Source organism: Thalia democratica, chromosome 6, assembly GCF_965202585.1.
Source record: "Thalia democratica chromosome 6, ktThaDemo2.hap1.1, whole genome shotgun sequence".
Lineage (NCBI taxonomy): Eukaryota > Metazoa > Chordata > Thaliacea > Salpida > Salpidae > Thalia > Thalia democratica.
The window spans coordinates 62,168,328-62,189,475 of record NC_139170.1 but is presented as its reverse complement, the minus strand read 5'-3'; the positions used below and the strand labels follow the sequence as shown (position 1 = coordinate 62,189,475).

General features: G+C 23.4%; 2 protein-coding genes across 2 annotated transcripts; both read left to right on the top strand.

Moving 5' to 3' along the window:
* The first annotated feature begins 2,774 nt into the window (after positions 1 to 2,774).
* Positions 2,775 to 7,838, top strand: LOC145839288 (uncharacterized). Its single transcript, XM_082946885.1, has 3 exons — positions 2,775 to 2,790; positions 3,004 to 3,063; positions 7,111 to 7,838. The coding sequence occupies exons 1-3, from the start codon at positions 2,775 to 2,777 to the stop codon at positions 7,836 to 7,838; spliced, it is 804 nt and encodes a 267-aa protein (XP_082803011.1).
* Positions 7,839 to 19,856: 12,018 nt separating this feature from the next.
* On the top strand, positions 19,857 to 20,552 carry LOC145839287 (uncharacterized). The gene has a single exon (XM_082946883.1). It carries the CDS (start codon positions 19,857 to 19,859, stop codon positions 20,550 to 20,552), a length of 696 nt encoding a protein of 231 aa, XP_082803009.1.
* The last annotated feature ends 596 nt before the right edge of the window (positions 20,553 to 21,148 follow it).

The following is a 21,148-nucleotide window of genomic DNA, read 5'->3' as shown; positions in this document are numbered from 1 at the left end:
AAGATTTTAAAATCAATAGTTGCTATCGACGCATAAGGGACTAAGAGTTCGGAAATTCACTACGATTGTGGGGTGATAGTTAGTATAATTCGAAGAAACTGTTAGTCTTGTAACTATTGTATTATTTTTTTAATCACGTGTTGTAGTTTTTGCATGCACTTATTTCTCTTATAATTTTGTAAATAAATTTCACAACTAAAAAAGAAATATATTTTAGCTTAAACCTACTTTATTAAAATCGTATATGTCGAAACATCAAAATAAGAATAAGGATACTTATAAACCGTTATCTTTACAACAAATCACCACGCGCTCCAAAAAGAAGAAAATGGATACCAGGGCAGATACAGCAGCTCACAACATGAATGCTTCTTCAAATAAAAAAATCAGTTATATTACTAAAACTCTAATTTGTCATTTTTGTCAAAAAAGTTTCAAATCAAAATCACAACTAACGACTCACGAAAGAATTCATACTGGAGAAAAGCCGTTTAATTGTGGAGTTTGTGATAGAAGTTTTGCAAAAAAATATAATTTGAATCAGCATATGCTAGTGCATACTGGTAAGAAAGATTTTCAATGTCATGTTTGTCATAAAAACTTTTCACGGAAAAGTCAATTGAAGCCTCACTTAGTTACTCACACTAAAGAAAAAATGTTTGAATGTGATTTATGTGACAAAAATTTTTCGTGGAAAAGCAGCATTAAGACACATATGTTGGTCCATACTGGAGCTAAAGATTTCCAGTGTACACTTTGTGACAAGACTTTTTTACGAAAATATAGTTTGAATCGTCATATGTTGACTCATACAAAAGTAAAACCTTATGAATGTGGCATTTGCATGAAGAAATTTGCAAAGAAATGCAATTTGGTTGTACACTTTAGAATTCATTTAGGAGAAAAACAACATGGTTGTGCAGAATGTGGAAAATGGTATACGGATGGTTCTACTCGAAATAGACACATACGTGCTCATCATAAGGAACTAAGTAAAGAAGAGCAATCAAAACTGAAATGTAAAATACAAAGAAGTATTGTCGACGAATATTTGGTGTACAATAAAAACTAGTCTATGTTAGCTTAATTGTATTCAAAAGTAATTATTTGTTTTGTAAAATGTTACTTTATACTAAATTAATATTGTGGCTTGAAAAAAGTAACAAGTGTAAGTTTTAGAGCTAAAGTATTAACTAAGCTTTACACTAAATTATAAATCAAAGTACTTTATAGAACGTTAATTTTAAATGAAAACTCTTAGTTTTTGGTTAATTTAGTGTATATAAATTGTAAAATAAATCTATTAAGCTTTATGAATGACAGATGTTTCGAATTTGTTTTGTGTTTAACTACTAGATAAAAAGTAAGAAAGGGTTAAATCGATCATCTTTTTACAAACGTATTAAACTTAAGCAATAATAAAATCACTTTGTTAACATTTTTAACATATTCTTATCACTAAAAACAACAATCTAATAGTTAAATTAAAAATTGACATACATGTTAATGTAAATTATAATTATAAATATTGTTTGTATTTATTGACGTTTGTATTTATTCTCAGATACTGCATAACTGTTGCAATTTATTTCTCGTCATACTGATTAACGGTCTTAATAAAAACAATTAGATTTGTGTTTTTCATTTAATTTTTTAGAGTAAAAAATATTTTTTGTTCAAACTTCTGAATAGAGCAAATTTATTCATAATGATGTTTTATGATGTTATAGCTTTTGGTAACTAAACATTCCTTATTTTCAAAAAAGGAAAACCAATATTAATTTAGACTTTGATAAATTTTTCAAATTACTCAAAAATATTTGATAAAACCAATATGGTTATTTTCCGGGTTCACAAAAAGCTTCCAAACAATTATTTGTTTTTTCTATATTTGATGTTTTACTAAACTATAAAATGCTCTTTACTAATATGTAACAAATGTACTAAGTTTAACAAAAAAAATTACCCTTAAAATTTTCTTTTACTATTTTAATCAACAATCATTAATCAGTATTTTATAATACTTTCTTTAAAATAATAAGTTTATTTTTCTCTTCAACAGGTTCTGTCTTTTTTTTTTATTTGCGACTACCAATTCAAGCATCTTTACTAATAAAACTAATAATTGTTTTGCATATGAACACTTATATCGAAACTAAGTTTACGCTGTTACACAAATAGTATTTATTTTTTCAAATTCTAAATTACTAATATTGAATTTTGACTAATAACTACGCCTTAAGCTGAACACTGCAAAGTTTATAAGTAAAAACTTATTTAATGTGTGCTTTTTAAATTTGACAGTGAGAACGAAGAATAAGAAAAAATGTTATAAGTATTTTTGTAGTAATGTATTCAATAAAAATTTTAGAAAATTATAAATATTTAGAAGTTATATAAAAATACCTTTAATAAGATAATATTGCAAGTGTAATGTTTGTATATTTAATAATGAACAAACTTTCGTGGTTCTGCACTACAAGATTTTTGCATATGTCTTTAGTTTAGTTCGTTATATTTGTTTAAAGAAGTATTATAAATTTTAATTATTATGAAATTTAAAACATTTTATTTCATTTTTTTTTAACATGAATGCTTCTACAAATAATAAAATCAGTATTACTACTATAGCTCTAACTTGTCTTTTTTGTGAAAAAAGTTTTAAAACGAAATCAAAACTAAAAATTCACGAAAGAATTCATACTGGAGAAAAACCGTTTAATTTTGGAGTTTGTGATAAAAGTTTTGCATACAAAAGTAATTTGAAAAAGCATATGCTAGTGCACACTGGTAAAAATGAATTTTAGTGTTTTGTTTGTCATAAGTGTTTTTCACGGAAAAATCAATTGAAGCCTCACTTAATTACTCACACAAAAGATAAATTGTTTAAACTTTATTTGTGTGACAAACGTTTAACTATGAAAAGTAGCATGAAAACTCATATGTTAATTCATACTGGTAAAAAAGATTTTAAATGTGAAGTTTGTAACAAAAGTTTTTAAGAAGAAAGTAATATGAAAAATCATTTGTTGACTCATGCAAAAGTAAAACCTTATGAATGCGGTATTTGCATGAAGAATTTTGTAAAGAAAAGCAATTTGGATATGCACTTTAGTATTCATTTAAGAGAAAAACCACATGGATGTGCAGAATGTGGAAAATGTTATACGAATGGTTCTGCTCAAATTAGACACAGACGTGCTTATCATAAGGAACTAAGTAAAGAAGAGCAATCAAAACTGAAATTTAAAATACAAAGAAGTATTGTCGGCGACTAATTGGTGTATAATAAATATTAGTATATAATAGCTTAATTGTATTCAAAAGTAATTATTTGTTTTATATAATGTTATTTTATATTAAATTGATATTTTTAAGTTTAGAGCTAAAGTCTCAACTAAACTTTAAACTTATTAAGTTTAAACTTAAAACTTTTAACTTTAAACTTTAAGCTTATTTTTATATACCTTGTAAATGCTAATAATAGAAAAATGTATACGATCTTTTTTTTTTATTAGGAAGTAATTTTAAATAATTTTTAGTATGTTAAACTTTATAATGATTTTAAATTTTGTTATACTAAGTAAGATGTTTTACTTAATATCAAAATTATAACTAAGTCTTACTGTTTACAAGTAATTTTATACTTTCAAAACAACTGTTTAAAGTTTGTCTTATCTTTTTTCCAGTTTTCCTTACGTAAATTAGTTCTTTAAGTGCTTTTAGATTTAAATAAACTTTAACAGCATAAAAAAAAGCTTTATGTTATTTTAGTATAATAAAGAATATATTTTAGTATATATTCATAGAAAATAAAATTAGTTTTATGAAATCTCTGTTATTTGTAGTTACGTTGTAAACTAAAACGATAACACATTATTAGGAATACTAATAATTTCTAAGTAGATTTGCTGGTTTATCCTTGATTTATTATTTTAGTTGCATTTGTAAAATAAATACTTTTTTAAGACCTACAAATATTATTCACTTTTCTTAAGTTGTATAAAAAAAGTAATGTTTTTAACATTTAAAACTATATGGACCTGAAAATCATTCCTATCGTTGTTACATAGCAAACACAAATTCTAAAACATTCTTGTGTTACAACAAATATATTTACCTACTTTAGTAAAGCATTAGGAAGAAAAAAAAAACGTTAAAATTACACACAAAAAACTGAAAAAGGTTGATTTCTATAATTATAATTTTTCAGTAATAAGATCTAGTTTCTCTCAATTTCTTGTTTTATATTTTATTGTAAGTTTATTTTTTGCATAAATGTTCTACAATAGGCTATCTGATTTTTTTTAATTACTATAATCAACTATTTCTAACACAATCATCAAAACAATATTGATAGTTTGAGTATAAATATTATCTGATTAAGGTTTTATTTTTGTTTTAAATTTTTTTAGATGAGTTAAAATACAAAAATCAGTATAAAAAACAATATCTCATAACTTTTATTGGAATTTAAATATAAAACAACCTTTTCACGATTCGTTTTCACAACTCAACATACTTATTTTAAATAATAAATAGAGTACTTTTAACTGTCGAACCTGCCTACAAAAATACTTAAGAATATATCTAAGTTTCGTTACAAAAAGTATCATAGTTTATTTATTCCACAATTACTAAACGGGAAACTAAAGGAAATTGTATTTTATATATTTTTTCTACTTTTAAAGCAAGAAAAATTTTTACTTTAACAACCGATAAGTTATGAAAGTTGAAGTGATGAATAATATGAAGAAAAAATAACAGACAGTAGTACAAAAAGACCAATTATTAAAAATACACATATTAATAATTCTGACTTTGTCACTAAGGCTATTTTTTTCGTTCAATAATCTTACTAATAATCATAAGCTTTAATATGCTAATAGATACTTCATCTTCAACAATTAGGTTAAGCGATATATCAAATAATTTTATAAAAAGATTGTCAAAAATAATCAAATTAAAAAAATTGTTGTTTTTCTGTTAACTATCACATAGTAGTTGTTAAATCAAAGTGAGCCCAAAAACCATTAACGAGTATTGAAAAAAATAAAAATACCAAGGATTATATGGTTTAAATAAAATACTTTATTAGAAATAAAATCAACAAAAAAAATTTGAAAAAAAGTGCCATCATAGTATAAGCAAGAGGTATTTGTTATCATAAGCCATAGCAAAGGTTTCTTAAAGTGGGTAAAATTGCCTCTTATAGGCAGAGACAGAATTTAGAGGCCATGAGCAGCAACAAGGCTGTGAGGTTATAGTTTAAAATTTACACTAGCTTTTCTAGAGCTGATAATGAAGAAAAAAAGAGTCTTAAGTGTTTTAACTAGTACTTTTTTGAATAATTTTCCTGAGGTAGCTTTTTTATTTTCTTTAAAAGAAGTCTTTGGAAAAAAAACATCTTATGTAATTCCAATATAGTTATTTACCTTAACTAAAAAAGAGTTCTCAATTTACTGGAATGTAAAGAGCTTATTTAAATAGATTTATGCAAATTGTATATTTTTTTCGCAACCGGTTTCGGTGGCAAGAGATTGCGACAAAATACAATTCAATTTGCGATTTCAAGCAAAAAAAAATAAAAGTAGATACTTAGTTACACAAGCAAGTGGCATGACGTAAAAAGTCATATGGGATGTGGAGCAAAATAAATTGCCTGTATACAGTTATCACTCGTACTTCAACATACCATTTTTGATGTATTAAAATAACTGCTCATTTTCAGATTAAATTTAATAACATCCTAGGTAGTTTAAATTGCTGTGTTCCCGCTAGGACATGTTATTTTAGCTATTTTAGTTTTTACAGATTCGTAACTTGTTTGAGCTAGCTACGTCCCAGGAGCATAGTATTAGATTTGTATTAAACCAAGTTTAATTCTTAAATATTTTCAAATTTTTTATATACATGCCTAAATTTAGTAATACTTTACTTTTATTGTTAAAGGTGTAACAAAAAAAAAGATATAAGAAAATTTATACTTTATTCAATACCTAAAATTTTAGGTTGCCTAAATAATGATTATTATAGTTTACAGATAAAAAAATAAACCTAACATGTATTTATTTTTCTACTTTAAAGTTAAGCTTTCTTTAAAGATTAACATTTGTAAAAATCAAACAGAAGCTTTGTTTGTGATGTTAGTGAAAATAAATTTACAAAAAATATAACTTAAATATCATACTATTCTTATTTCTTCGTTTCGTTTGAACTTATAGTTTAATCAAATTACGTAAAAGTGGCATACATAATTAAAGTTAATAATATATTCGATTAGCTATAAAAACAGCTTGAATATAAAAAAGACTAAATATATTTTTGAACTATAAATATAAGTTCAGTTAAAAACAATTTTAAAACCTAGATTTTGATAATATATAACTTTAATTTGATTGTTTTTCAAATAATTATTCCTTCAAAAAAGAGACTTATTTAACATCGATAAAAAAAGGGAACCAAAAAAACTTCTAACAACAAAAGGTAGGTAAAATTTTGTAACTATATATAAATATGTATATCGTTTACGGCAAACCATAGTTTAAATTACGATTTTTAATTATGTTCGTTCTACTTAACAATTATTAATTATTCTTTATTGATTTAATCTTTTATTGATAGCTGTTTTCCTACAGTTAATGAATCATTATTTGTTGTTTGATAATAGGTAGTGAATTTAGTCTTTTTTTATTCTTAGTGATATTAAATATTTGAGATATCTTTAAGTAAAAATTATATATAGCTAGTGTTTTGATAACCTTGTTGTTCACTTAATTGATAAAAATAATAGTAGCAAACATTGAGCTGACTACTAGAAAATTTCGTTTTAGAAGCAAGTCTAAAACTTTTAATTTAAACTATTTCAAGACTCTTTGAAAGACTCTTATACTATTGTCAAATAAGTTAGATAAATTTATAAAGTACAATTTCATAAAAAGTTACATAAACTTTTAACTAAGATCAATTATTTATCTTAAAAATATAAAATTATACCTAAACTTATAAAAATATCAACAAACCTAAATATTTCTTACATCTACTAGCTTTAATTTAATATTTCTTTTAACATGGACATTTGTCAGACTGACAAAACAACTATTGTTTGTAATATTTGTAAAAAATCCTTTACTAAAAAATCAAGCTTGAACGTACATAAACGAATTCAAGCAGGTATCAAACTATATAAGTGTGATATTTGTAACAAAAGATTTACTCAAAAAAGTACTTTGACTCAACATTTATTAGTGCATAGTGGTAAAAAAGATTTTAAATGTGATGTTTGTGATAAATCTTTCTGTCGTAACTTTATTTTAAAGCAACATATGTTTGTTCATAACGGTAAAAAAGAATATCAATGTCACGTTTGTCATAAAAAATTTCCACGAAAAAAATTTTTGAAGCCTCACTTAGTTACTCACACCAAAGAAAAGCCGTTCAAGTGTAATTTGTGTGACAAACGTTTTACAATTAAAAGTAGTATTAAGACACATATGTTAGTTCATACTGGAGAAAAGGAATTACAGTGTGAAGTTTGTGAAAAGGAGTTTTATCATAAAAGTAATTTAAAACAACACATTTTAACTCATACAAAAGTAAAAGCTCATGAATGTGATATTTGTAAGAAGAATTTTGCTAGAAAAAACAGTTTAGTTGATCACTTTAGAATTCACTTAGGTGAGAAACCTTATGGCTGCGCAGAATCTGGAAAATGGTATCCTCATCCTTCTAATAGAAATCAGCATATACGTAATTGTCATAAGAATTTGAGTATTGAACAACAATCAGAACTAAAGTGTAAAATACAGAGAAGTATCGTTTATGACTATTTGGTATAAGATAGAATCTAGTTTGCATTGTAAGTAAGTTTGTGTATAAATATTGTTTAAATTGTTTTATAAATGCTGTATTACACAAATATTCTCTAGTCTAAACAAAATTATCATTTTATAAATATAAGTTCCTACATCAACTGCTAAAATATTTTTTTACACAGAATTGTTTATAAATTTTACAAATTTATAGAACTCTGATTATTTATACTGACTTTTTGTAAACTATTTTTCTATCGTCTACTTGTTATTGATATGTATTCAGTTTTTTAGAGTTATAATAAAACATCTTAATTATCAAATATATAAATTGTAGATATTTATACACAATAATCTCATTAAAAATTTAAAGAATATTTTTTACGAAATACTTTTTTGACTACGGCGAAGTATTAAAATTTAGCCGTTGTATATAACTTGTTTCTAACAGTATTTACGACTAGATATATTAAAAGTCTACTATTAAATCAACTCTTTTTCTCACGGTTTTAAAAAAAATTTAAGTTGTAAGAAATTTACGACTAACTAGAAAATTCTACTACAAACTTGAATAATTCTTCAAAAAACTATTAAGTAAAAAAATAATAAAAACCTGCTTACCTTATTAACGTAAGGCTCTTAAGTTTACCGCAGCACGTAAACGTAAAAGACTAAGAACAACCAAAACTTATATAAATAACATAATAATAATAATGATAAACATGTAGTTGCTTAGATTAGGGGAGTGCATCGAACGGCCCGCGGGCCGAATCCTATCCGCAGAATGAAAATTACCGGCTCCTAATAGTTGTTTTATTACAATGAAATCCGGCTGAAAATGTATAGCCCGTTAGTAAATTGATCGACCTGCCAAGGTAATAAAATTTGTATAAAAATTTTAACCTTATTTTTACAAAACTAAAATAAGATATCTAAGAATAAATACAAAATTTTGTCTTATTTTTTTCTTATGTTAAAACTCAATTGGAATATTATTTAGTCAAATTACCATAAGCAAAATGTTTTACTTAAATTTTGCTATTTTATATATCACCTTCGTCAATCTACTATGCTAATGACATTTGTAAACAATGGTCAAGTCTAAATATGAACGGATTGAATATTAAACTAATGGCAAAGGTACTTTTTCTCATGAAATGTAATTTGTAGTTAAATAATAAAAGTTAAAATTAAAATATTTTCTCCTCATCTTAAAAATATTAACTAAGCGTTTTGCAACATATGTAAATACAAAACAAATAGTATAATCAACGGAAAAGAACACTAAGAACATATTCAGTTGACTGTGAGTGTGGTGTGACGATAGACAAATTCTTTCATAAAAAATACAAAACTGAAAAATTACAAATTTTATGATACACATAACAAGTCAGGTTTCTCTCGAGTAGTTTTTAATAATTAAATTATCCCAGTAATTTACTGGTTTCCTTTCTCATGTCCATTCCTTAAAACAAGAAAAAAAAACTGAGATTATTCAACTAATACATTATCTAACCGCATACTTTACATATTTAAATATATTTAGTTGTGTTTTTTGCTAAACTTTTGAATAATGTTGACGTAGTTTTGTAAGTATTTCTGTCAAAAAAAGTAAAAACTGTGAAAAATGTTATAATTGAAAAATTTGCACATATGAAAAATGGAACTTTTGATAAAAAGTATGCCAGTCAAAAATCTTTAAAAAGACTATTTTTTAATTTTAATATACCTCAAAGGGTTTCTATAATATATTCAAATATATAAATTTAAGAAAAATAAATTTAGTAAAACTTTTTACATTAACTTAAAAGTTCCTCTAAATATTTACAGTACATTTTTATTTGGAAGCGACAGCACCAGAAAACTTAAAAAATGGTTATTTTCATACGATAATAATTTATATGTAGTCCTTAAAGATGACTTTAATAAAATTTAAACAAATACTTTATTTAATTAGTTTTATCCTTTGTAGTTTGATTTTACTTTAATTTAATGGATTAAGATACATTTAATTTTTAGAAATACACACATTTATTTTACGTTAATTACAATTTAAACTTTGAAGTAGTTTCTCTTTTTTACTCAGACAATTGTAACTAAACAAGATACTTTTAATATGTGAAATTAACGTGTAAAAAGAAATATTTTATTAAAAAGGGCGAAATGTTTAGTTTAAAATAATGTAATCGTTTGCTAAAAATATTGTTTACTTAGTTTTATTGTACTTGATTTATTTCATCTGTAAAACTAGAAATTAATTTATTATGCTAAGTAACAATTAAATATTTTTCTTTTACTTCATTACTACCGATTACGGTGTTTTTAAAAAAAAGTTTTAATTATTTTTAAACTATAACTTGTTAACTTGTCTTTAATTTGTTAAAGTAAACTAAAATAATTTAGTTATTGCCAAATTACGTTATTTTTAATATTTTTGTTAACTTACACTTGACATTAACTTAATATTAAAGATTATAAATAATATGAAACATTGACCATAGTGTTACATTTGTATCAAACCAAGCTTAAAGCTTAAACATATTCAATTTTTTTATATACATGCCTAAATTTAGTAGTACTTTACATTTATCGTTATAGGTGTAACAAAAAAAAAGATATAAGAAAATTTTTACTTTATTCAATAACTAACATTTTAGGTTGCTAGATAATGAACATTATAGTTTACAGAAATAATCCTAATATGTATTTATTTTTCTAGTTTAAAGTTAGGCTTTCTTTAAAAATGAACATTTGTAAAAATCAAACAAAATATTTGTTTGTGATGTTTGTGTAAATAAATTTACAAAAAATTATAATTTAAATATCGTACTATTGTTATTACTGCGTTTCATTTAAACTTAATTAGTTTAACTAAATTACGTAAAAGTGACATACATAATTAATATTAATAATATATTCGGTTTGCTATAAAAACAGCTTGAGTACAAAAAAGACTGAATATACTTTTGTACTTTAGATATTAAGTTTAGTTAAAAACAATTTTAAAACCTAGATTTTGATATTATATAATTTTAATTTGAGTGTTTTTAAAATAATTAACAATTAAAAAAAGAGACTTATTTAAAATTGATAAAAAAAGGGAACAAAAAAAATTGTATTAACAAAAGGTAGGTAAAAGTTTGTAACTATATATAAATATGTATATCGTTTACTGCAAACCATAGTTTAAATTACGAGTTTTAATTATGTTCGTTCTACTTAACAATTATTAATTATTTTTTATCGATTTGATCTGTTATTGATAGCTGTTTTCCTATAGTTATTGAATGATTATTTGTTGTTTGATAACAGGAAGTGAATTTAGTCTTTTTTTATTCTTAGTGACATTAGATATTTTAGATATTTTTAAGTAAAACTTATATATAGCTAGTGTTTAAATAAACTTATTGTTCAGTTAATTTATAACGATAATAGTAGCAAACATTGAGCTGACTACTAGAAAATTATGTTTTAGGAGCAAAAATAAAACTTTTGCCTTAAACTATTACAAGACTCTTTGAAAGACTCTTATACTATTGTCAAATAATTTAGATAAGTTTATACCATACAATTACATAAATAGTAACATAAACTTCTAACTAAGATTATTTGTTTATCTTAAATATAAATAACTACCTATACTTAGAAAAATATTAACACAAAAACTAAATTTTTCTTACTTTTACTAGCTTAAATTTATGATTTCTTTCAACATGGATATTTGTCAGACTGACAAAACAGCTTTAGTTTGTAAAATTTGTAAAAAATATTTTACCAAAAAATCAAGCTTGAACGTACATAAACGAATTCATATAAGTATTGAGCCAATTAAGTGTGATGTTTGTGACAAAATATTTACTCGAAAAAGTACTTTGACTCAACATCTATTAGTGCATAGTGGTAAAAAGGATTTTAAATGTGATGTTTGTGATAAATCTTTCAGTCTTAAGTTTAATTTGCAGCAACATATGTTGGTACATAGTGGTAAAAAAGAATTTCAATGTCATGTTTGTCATAAAAAATTTCCACGAAAAAATTATTTGAAGCCTCATTTAGTTACTCACACCAAAGGAAAGCTGTTCAAGTGTGATTTATGTGACAAACGATTTACTATGAAAAGTAGTATTAAGAAATATATGTTAGTTCATACTGGAGAAAAAGAATTTTAGTGTGAATTTTGTGAGAGGGAGTTTTCTCATAAAAGTAGTCTGAAAACTCATATGTTTACTCATACAAAAGTAAAAGCTTATGAATGTGATATATGCAAGAATAATTTTGCTAGAAAACACAGTTTAATTGATCATTTTAGAATTCACTTAGGAGAAAAACCCTATGGTTGTGCAGAATGTGGAAATTGGTTTACTTCTGGTCGAAGTCAGCATATACGTACTCATCATAAAAAGTTAAGCAAAGAACAACAATCAGAACTGAAATGTAAAATACAAAGAAGCATTGTTTATGACTAATTGATGTTGGGTAAAAACTAGTGCAATGTATTTATTTATACTCTTTTTGCATGTAGTTGTTTAATAAAGGAGAAACTAAAGATTTTAAAAAATTGTTAAGATAGTTTTAAATTACTAATACATACAATAAATGTAAATAGTTTCCGAAATGCTTTCTATAAATTATCTAATAATCTAAAAATTATTTATAAGTCTTTATTGATAGTTGTGTATGATGATTGGTTGGAAATCTATTTATTATTTTTTTGTTTAATATATATAGTTATGAAATAAAAATGAAACAAATAAATGCTTATAAATTGTATATAACAAATATCTAATCTAGTTATGTAGTACAAATTAAATTACTTAACTCCTCGATAATTTAATAAAATTAAATAATATAATTATTAAATAATAATATAATTAATAACAATATATACATTTAAATAATATTTAATAATTTAATAATTAAATAATTTAATAGTACCCAATACAATTTCTTTTTTTATATACAAAAACATATAAATTCAATCTACAAATTTGAAAACCTGGTAGTAATTAAGTAAGCGCTGTTTTTTAAGCAGTCAACCTTCGTAAGTCAATAAAGTAGTTTGTGCAATAACAATTATTTTAGTTTAAATATGTTATTAAGATATGTCTAATAAAAAGGTATGAATATAATTTTTGAGTTTTTTCATTGTTCAACAAAAATCGTTTATTTAAAACAGTTAAATTAGAAAGCTCTATCCGTATTTTAATTATTTAATTTCGTTTTAAAAGACTTTTTTTTTAATTACTAAATAGAGAAATAATGTACTCCAACAATAGTCAATCATTTATTTAGCGTATTCGCTTGTAGATGAATAAAATATTCTACATATGCTAAATAGGAAAGTAGTTAATAATTAAAAACGAACATTAAAGTTAAAAAAAAACCTGTTTGATTAAACTATCGTTTGTATCAACAAAAATATAGTACTTTTAAAAATGGCTCTCTCATTTAAAAGGATAGTATAAAAGAAACAGTGGTATAAAATATCAGCTCAATAAATTTTTCGGTAGGTATATAGTTGGTTTTCCTCAGATTATTTACAATATCATAAGAGAACAGATTATTATTAAATTACAGTCAGATAACTTCTTGAAAGTTTAGTATTTAAACTTAATTAATATGATTATTTTATATCGTATCAAATAAAAGTTATTGAAAACAACTTACTCAAATTTGTTTTGTAATATGAGCGAATATATCTAAATCGTTTTATATTCTCGTATACAAAAACTGAACCATTAGCGTTTGCTGCATAAGATGTATTTGATTCATTAACGTTTGCAATTTCTTATATGTTTTATAAAAATACGTTGAGTATATGTAAGTTTTTAGCAAGAGATAGTTTATTAGCAGTATATCATTACTATTTTTATTTTATGTAGAAAAAAAGAAGTTGTTAGCATTCGATTCAGAAAAATGGTGTTATATTATGTTTTCGTACAAAATAGAAATTATTTTTGAAACTTGATACCTATGGAAAATGCGAGTTTTGTGCCTGAGAATTGTTTCAATAACAATTCTTGATAAAATTAAACTTGAATAAACACGAAATAATTCAGTTCGGACAAAAGTCATAGAATTGTGGTTTTCGTAACAAAATTTGTACTTGTAAAAATAGTTTTAGTCAACAAAAACTATTGCATAGCGAAAAAAAAAAGGATTTTCAATGTGTTGTTTGTAAAAAAACTTTTGCAATATTTGAAACGACACAAGCTGGTTCCTAACGATAATAAGTAAATTTAATATATAAAGTTGGTCGCAAGAAGTTTTCACAATAAATTTGTTTGACACTACATGTTATAGTACATAGTAGTAAAAAGGTATTCCACTGTCGTGTAAGTCATAAATTATTTTTACAGAAAATTATGTATTAAAAGTCACTTAGCTAATCACACTAAAGGAAAATCGTTTTAGTGTCTTTAAAAACTTAAATTTATAAATAAAATTAGTTTAGTTGATATAAGTCTTATTTAAACAATTAGCGTAAAGATACAAATACTAATTTTTAACGGAGTAAAAGCTTTTGAATAAAAGAAATATGAAAGAAAATTTTTTACAAAAAATATAATTTGAAAACGTCATGTGTTAACACACACAAAAGTAAAAGCTCATGAATGTGGTATTTGCAAGAATTTTATACCAAAAATAGTTTAGAATCCACTTAGGAGAAAAACCATATTGTCGTGCAGAATGTGGTAAATAATTTACTAAATATCTAAATCTAATAGAAAGAAATATACTAGTGCTTATCGAAAACAGTTAAACACAAAATAGCAATCAAAACTTAAATGTAAAATACATAAAAGCATTGTTTTTTATTATCTGGTTGTAAGTTGAAAAATACTAAATTGTATACTAGTATGTTGTTGCTTAATTAAGATTTTTTGATAATTTATACACGACATAATCAAATTTTTAACTGTATAAGTAAAAGTTATAATAAATTTATTTAATAAACTTGTTAACAAAAAGCTTGTTTACATAATTTGTTAAATATGGTATTTTTATTTATTTTACTCTTTCCTAAAACACTGTTTTAAGTTTGTGTGTTGCTTAAACGTATAAAAGTTAAAAATGAATAAATGATTTTTTTTAAGTTTTTATGTAAATCAGAATACTTATTTTGTTTTATTAATGACATATGCACAACTATATTTGTTTAAAAATAAATAAAAAGAACATAATTCCTTACGGAATAGCTTATTTTAGACTAAAATAATTGTTTTTATGCAATATTTGTATAGCTTCTCATAAGATATCATTAGTTATAGACAGCATAATACTTGTGTATATAACTTTTCAATATAAGGTGTCGTAAAAGATGACTATTTTATGTGAAGCGAAATACCATAGGTCAGTAAAGTATTTTGTGAAATTATATTTGTATTGAAATAAAAAATATTTTTAAAGGCAAAATAAAAAGCTATAGTACTTAAAAAACACAGCTTTTATTTTAAAAATAAGTACTTGTGTATAAACTACTTTTGTTAACAAAAATCCCTTATTTACAAAAAGTAAATAAAAAACTTATAAGTTTAGATTTTGAAAAAAACTTCAAAATACTTAGAAATATTTTTAAAAGCAATTCCTTTTTTTTCAATGATTAAAACAATTCCTAATATGTTTTTTCTATATTTTTTTCTATTTTACAAAATATAAAAATGTATGTAACTAAATTGTAAAAATTCTAGTGAGATTTAACCAAAAAAAACTACTATTAAGATTTGTTTTTATCATTTTTATATAATAATCATTTATCAGTATTTTATACTATTTTCTTTAAATTAAGAAGATTAATTTTTCGTTCAACAAGTTTAGTCTTTTGTTTTATTTGTGAATGCCAAAAAATAAATCAAGTGTCTTTAATAATTGAACAAACAATTATACTGCATCAAAACTTTTCAACTATATCGAAACTAAGTATACACTACTATACGATAATTTTTTTTTTTAAACTCTAAATTATTATCTTTTATTTTGATTAATAGCCGAACATTGAGCTGAACACTAATAAGATAAATACTAGAAAATTTATTATTGTATGCTTTTTTTTATTCCGATAATGAGCATGAATGGTACTAAAAAATTGTTAAGATTTTTTTATGTTTATAACAATGTATATATGCTATAATAAAATAACTAGAAGTTATTAAATATAAAAACACCTTTAATTTGATCTAAATGATCTTAACATAGCTCATGAATGCAGTATTTGTAAGAAGATGTTTATACAGAAAAGTAATTTAGTCACCCACTTTAGAATTCATTTAGGAGAAAAACCATATGGTTGTGCAAAATGTAATAAATGGTATACCCATGCTTCTACTAGAAATCGACATATACGAATTTATCATAAAAAAATGAATAGTGAGGAACAATCAAAACTTAAATGTAAAATCCAAAGAAGCATTGTTTATGATTACCTCGTTTGAGGTATTAAGGAATTTATCTCTTTATCTTTCTTTGAGCATGTAGTTGTTTAACAGAGGATGTTATATAGTTTATATTCATTGTTGACAAAGTTTTTTTCATAAATATAAGTTTTTCGCTTACTTGTAATACTAATCGCAAACAGCATATAAAAACTTATCATAAGGAGTTGAGTACAAAGCATCAAGTAAAACTGGAAAATAAAATGCAAATAAGTAATTTTCATGACTAACTGGCCTAGTCGAATAACCAGTGCATTACTTCTTAACTTTATAACGTAAATGTATATTTATTGTTTATAAATAACTTAACATTTTATTATTTTTTGTATAATTTAAGTACTGCAAAACTTTGAAAGTTGTCTATAGTTTACTTTAGATTAGTGAATATTTAGTGCATAATAGATCCTGTAAAGGAAATGTTAATAAGTTGTAAGTATTTTAAATAAAATTATTGTCTAAATATTTTTTCTCAAGGTACGTCTTATACACAAAAACTTGTATGTATGAGAATATACGCAAGAAAATTTGTTAAAGTTTGAAAAACAAGTCTTTATCAAAAGTTAAAATAAATAAAACATTTTTACTGTTAATTTTTGTTTTTTCTCATTCATTAGATTTTTATGGTGTTTTTGAATAAGAGTATTTATAAAATAAATTCTAAAATGTAAAAAAAAATTTGTATTAATAGTCACAAAAGGCTTAGTTTCATAAAATGATGAAGTAAAAAAGAGTTGATATTTTTCTTTTTAATATAGCTTACTATTTCAAACATTCATAAAGCTGTATTGAAATAAGCTGTATTAGATCTATTTTTTCAGAAAATTAATCAATTTAACATATTAATTAGCAACCCATTCAAAAAGCCTCAGTTGTTTTAAAATAGTGCCCGAGATAAAATTAAAAAAAAAGAATATGATAATAAAAATAATATTTTAAAACATGTAATGATTAATTATTTAAAATATTTTTGAAAAATTACTGAGTTTTCAAGCTTAATAAGAGAATGTATATTAACTGACTGATACAACAATTTACATGACTAAATCGGATAAATAAATCCTTATTAAATTTTTAAGTGGTTCATATTAATAGTTTTACAGAAAATAATCAAGTAGCATATTGTATACCAATAAAATACTTATAATACATACTAACGTTAAACATATTTATTAACACGACGAGATTTTTTTTTTTTTAATCTATCATTGAAACCAAAATAAATAATTATATATAAATAATAAATAAATAAAATTGAAACCCAAATAAATCAAAACTTTAACTTTGGTAAAAACTTCATCCAAAATACGCACAGACTTTGAATTTATAACGAACAAAAAAATAAAACTTTGTTATTCAATTTGTTAAATGTTACTAAACTACTATAAATTAATGGCTAAACATAAACATAAGCGCTATGTATATTATATTATATGTTTAATCTACGTATATATATATGTTAAATTTCTGATATTTCGTAGTGTTCTTTAGCAGTATGTATATTACGCTGATGAAATTTGTTACAAAACTGTTTTGTATTACTTGTTATTGTGCATATGGAACACTTTCAAAATACCCTTAAATTGATGCTATCAAGATCATTTGTTTAATCATGTATTTTTTCAAGCTACGTATTAGGCATTTAATACATATTTTAACAATAATAAGAAAAATATGTTGATTAAGAAACATTAATAATCTATTCATACAACTTTTATCCAAAAGTCTTAGCACTATTTTTACTACAAATTTAATATAAAACAGATAACTTGAATAAAAAATTATTAATTATACTTACAAGTAAGATCACATTAGCTTTTTTATTTAGATTTTGTTTAAGCTTTCTGTATTTAATCAAGTTTAGTAAAAGTGATATACAGATGTTAAGGTTGAAAACACTCTAAATTTAATTTAATAAGAATATTATACATTCGTAGTAATTTTAAACAAAATACAAATTAAATAAAGGAGTTAATTGGATTCTAAAGCTTAAAAACAAACTTTGAAAATGGTAAAATTTTTAATCGATTTATTTATATAAGTTAAGGCATATTTAATTGCTATGCTATTATTTTATATGACTATATATAGACACAATTATAATGAATAGAAAATTATAATGAATTACTTTATTTAGAAAAACTTACAAAAACTAACAAAATTATTAATTTTTGTTATTAAGTTTTTTTTTGTTTAGAAGTACATTTTTAATTTTTATTATTCATAATATTTTTCTGAACACTACCCGTTGTTGTGTTTTAAATCTAAAAAGTGTTTAAATATTACTAGTGATAAATAATTTAGAATTTTAAATTGATTTAGTCAGTTACAGTGTCTATTTTTTAGTTCTTGATGTTTTAAGCTTAGTTACATTTTTACTACATTTTCAATTTGCATTAATCAAGTTTTTAGTAGAAAGCTATTTAATATTTTAATGCTGATTTAATAAAAATTAATTAAAAAGTTTATGATTTGTTTTTTATTTTTAGTATATTAAATTTTTATCCTTAATATTTTTGGTATATGTAGTGTTAAGATGTTTATGAATTACTAAAATTTTACTTAACTTTTCATTTATTTTTTATAGATTTATATCTTGAGCATAGATACTTTTAAAACTACAACAAAAACATTTGGTTGTGATGTTTGTCAAAAAACCTTTACAAGAAAATCAAGCTTGAACGTACACAAAAAAATTTATGCAGGTATGAAGCCATTCAAGTGTAATGTTTGTGATAAAAGTTTTACTGTGAAAGGTAGTTTGACTATAATGTTAAGTTTCTCGATACATATAAATAAATTTTTTAAGTGAACACATAACTTGGTTAGTTTTAGTTTAATTTTAGTATAATTTCGAATCTTTAATGTTTTTGATTGTTTTATATCTTAAGGTTTAAAAGTTCAGATTAATGAAAAATAATTTTTGCTTGTAAGAAATTGTTCTTTTCGGCTCAATATCTGAAAGGTTTTTTTCGTATATCAGGTTATTAGACAATATTTAAGTATATATATGTAAATACATATATAAACATACAAACAGACTAAACGTTATCGTATGATAATTTTTAGTTTTTTAAATTAAAAATAATAATCGTTATTTTTGATCAGTTACTTAATATTTAGCTGAATACTGAAACTTTATAGGTAAATGGTAGTATATATTTTTCTTAGTTTGTCGATAGTTTATAAATAAAAACAAACGTTTTTAGTTAATTATTTTCAGTAGTGTTATTGTGTCAATAAGATTGCTTGTATTATCAGTCATGTTTATTTTATAGTTTTAATTGAATGAAAGAAAATTTAAGAAAATATATAAAATTTACTTCAGATTAATTTATAACTAAACTGTAGGAATTCAGTAATAAAAGTTTGAACAGTTAATAACAATTTTTAACATAAGTTAACAGCATTGCACTCTAAAAAATGCCAGAGCTATATCATAGTTATGTTGAATTAATGAATTAAAACAAAACCTCTTTTTTTATGATTATGTTTTGTATAAATGAGAAAACGAGACAAACAATTTTGTACTGAGATTTTAAGTTGAGTACGATCTGAAAATATATGCAATTTATGAATAATATATAAAAGGATTTAGTTTTAGGTTATTTCTAACATGGATGCTATTAACATTGATAAAAAAGCTTATATTTGCAATGTTTGTGCAAAAACATTCACCACTAAATCGAGCTTGAATAGACACAAAAGGATTCATTCAGGAGAAAAGCCGTATAAGTGTGATGTTTGTGACAAAAATTTTACTCAGAAAAGTAATTTAAAACGACATATGCTAGTACATAGTGGTAAGAAAGAATTTCAATGTTTTGTTTGTCATAAAAACTTTTCACGGAAAAGTCAATTGAAGCCTCACTTAGTTACTCACACAAAGGAAAAATTGTTTAAATGTGATTTGTGTGACAAACGTTTTACTATGAAAAGTAGCGTTAAGAGACATATGATTTTTCATACTGGTAGAAAAGATTTTAAATGTGAAGTTTGCAACAAATGTTTTTCACAAGAAATTAATATGAAAAATCATTTGTTGACTCATACAAAGGTTAAACCTTATGAATGTGGTATTTGTATGAAGAAGTTTTCACAGAAAAGCAATTTGGTTGTACACTTTAGAATTCATTTAGGAGAAAAACCACATGGATGTGCAGAATGTGGAAAATGGTATACGGTTGGTTCTGCTCGAAATAAGCACATACGTGATTATCATAAAGAACTAAGTGAAGAAGAGCAATCAAAACTGAAATGCAAAATACAAAGAAGTATTGTCGACGAATACTTGGTGTACAATAAAATCTAGTATATATTAACTGAATTGTATTCAAAAGTAATTATTTTTTTTATAAAATGTAATTTTATATTATATTTGTTTTGTGGCTTAAAAAAATAACAAGTGTAAGTTTTAGAGCTAAAGTCTTAACTAAACATTACGCTAAATGATAATTTAAAGTACTTTATAGAACGTTAATTTTAAATGAAAACTCTAAATCTTTTGGTTAATTTAATGTATATAAATTATAAAATAAATTTATCAAGCTTTAAAAATGACAGATGTTTCGATTTTTTTTTTGTTTTTAACAACTAGATAAAAAGTAAGATAGCGTTAAATCGACAATTTTCATAGAATTGTATGAAACTTAAGCAATAATTTAATAGTTTTGTTAACATCGTTAAGATATTCACATTATTAAAAACAACAATCTAATAATAAAAGAGGACCAGAATCTAGTTAAAATTGACATACCTATTTATGTATATTATATTTATAAGTATATATCCATAGTTGTAGACGTTTGTATTTATTCTTAGATACTGCATAATTGTTGCTTTTTTTCTCGTCATACTATGAAATGTAATGTGTAGCGTCAAACAACTTTATTATGAAATCTTGTTGCT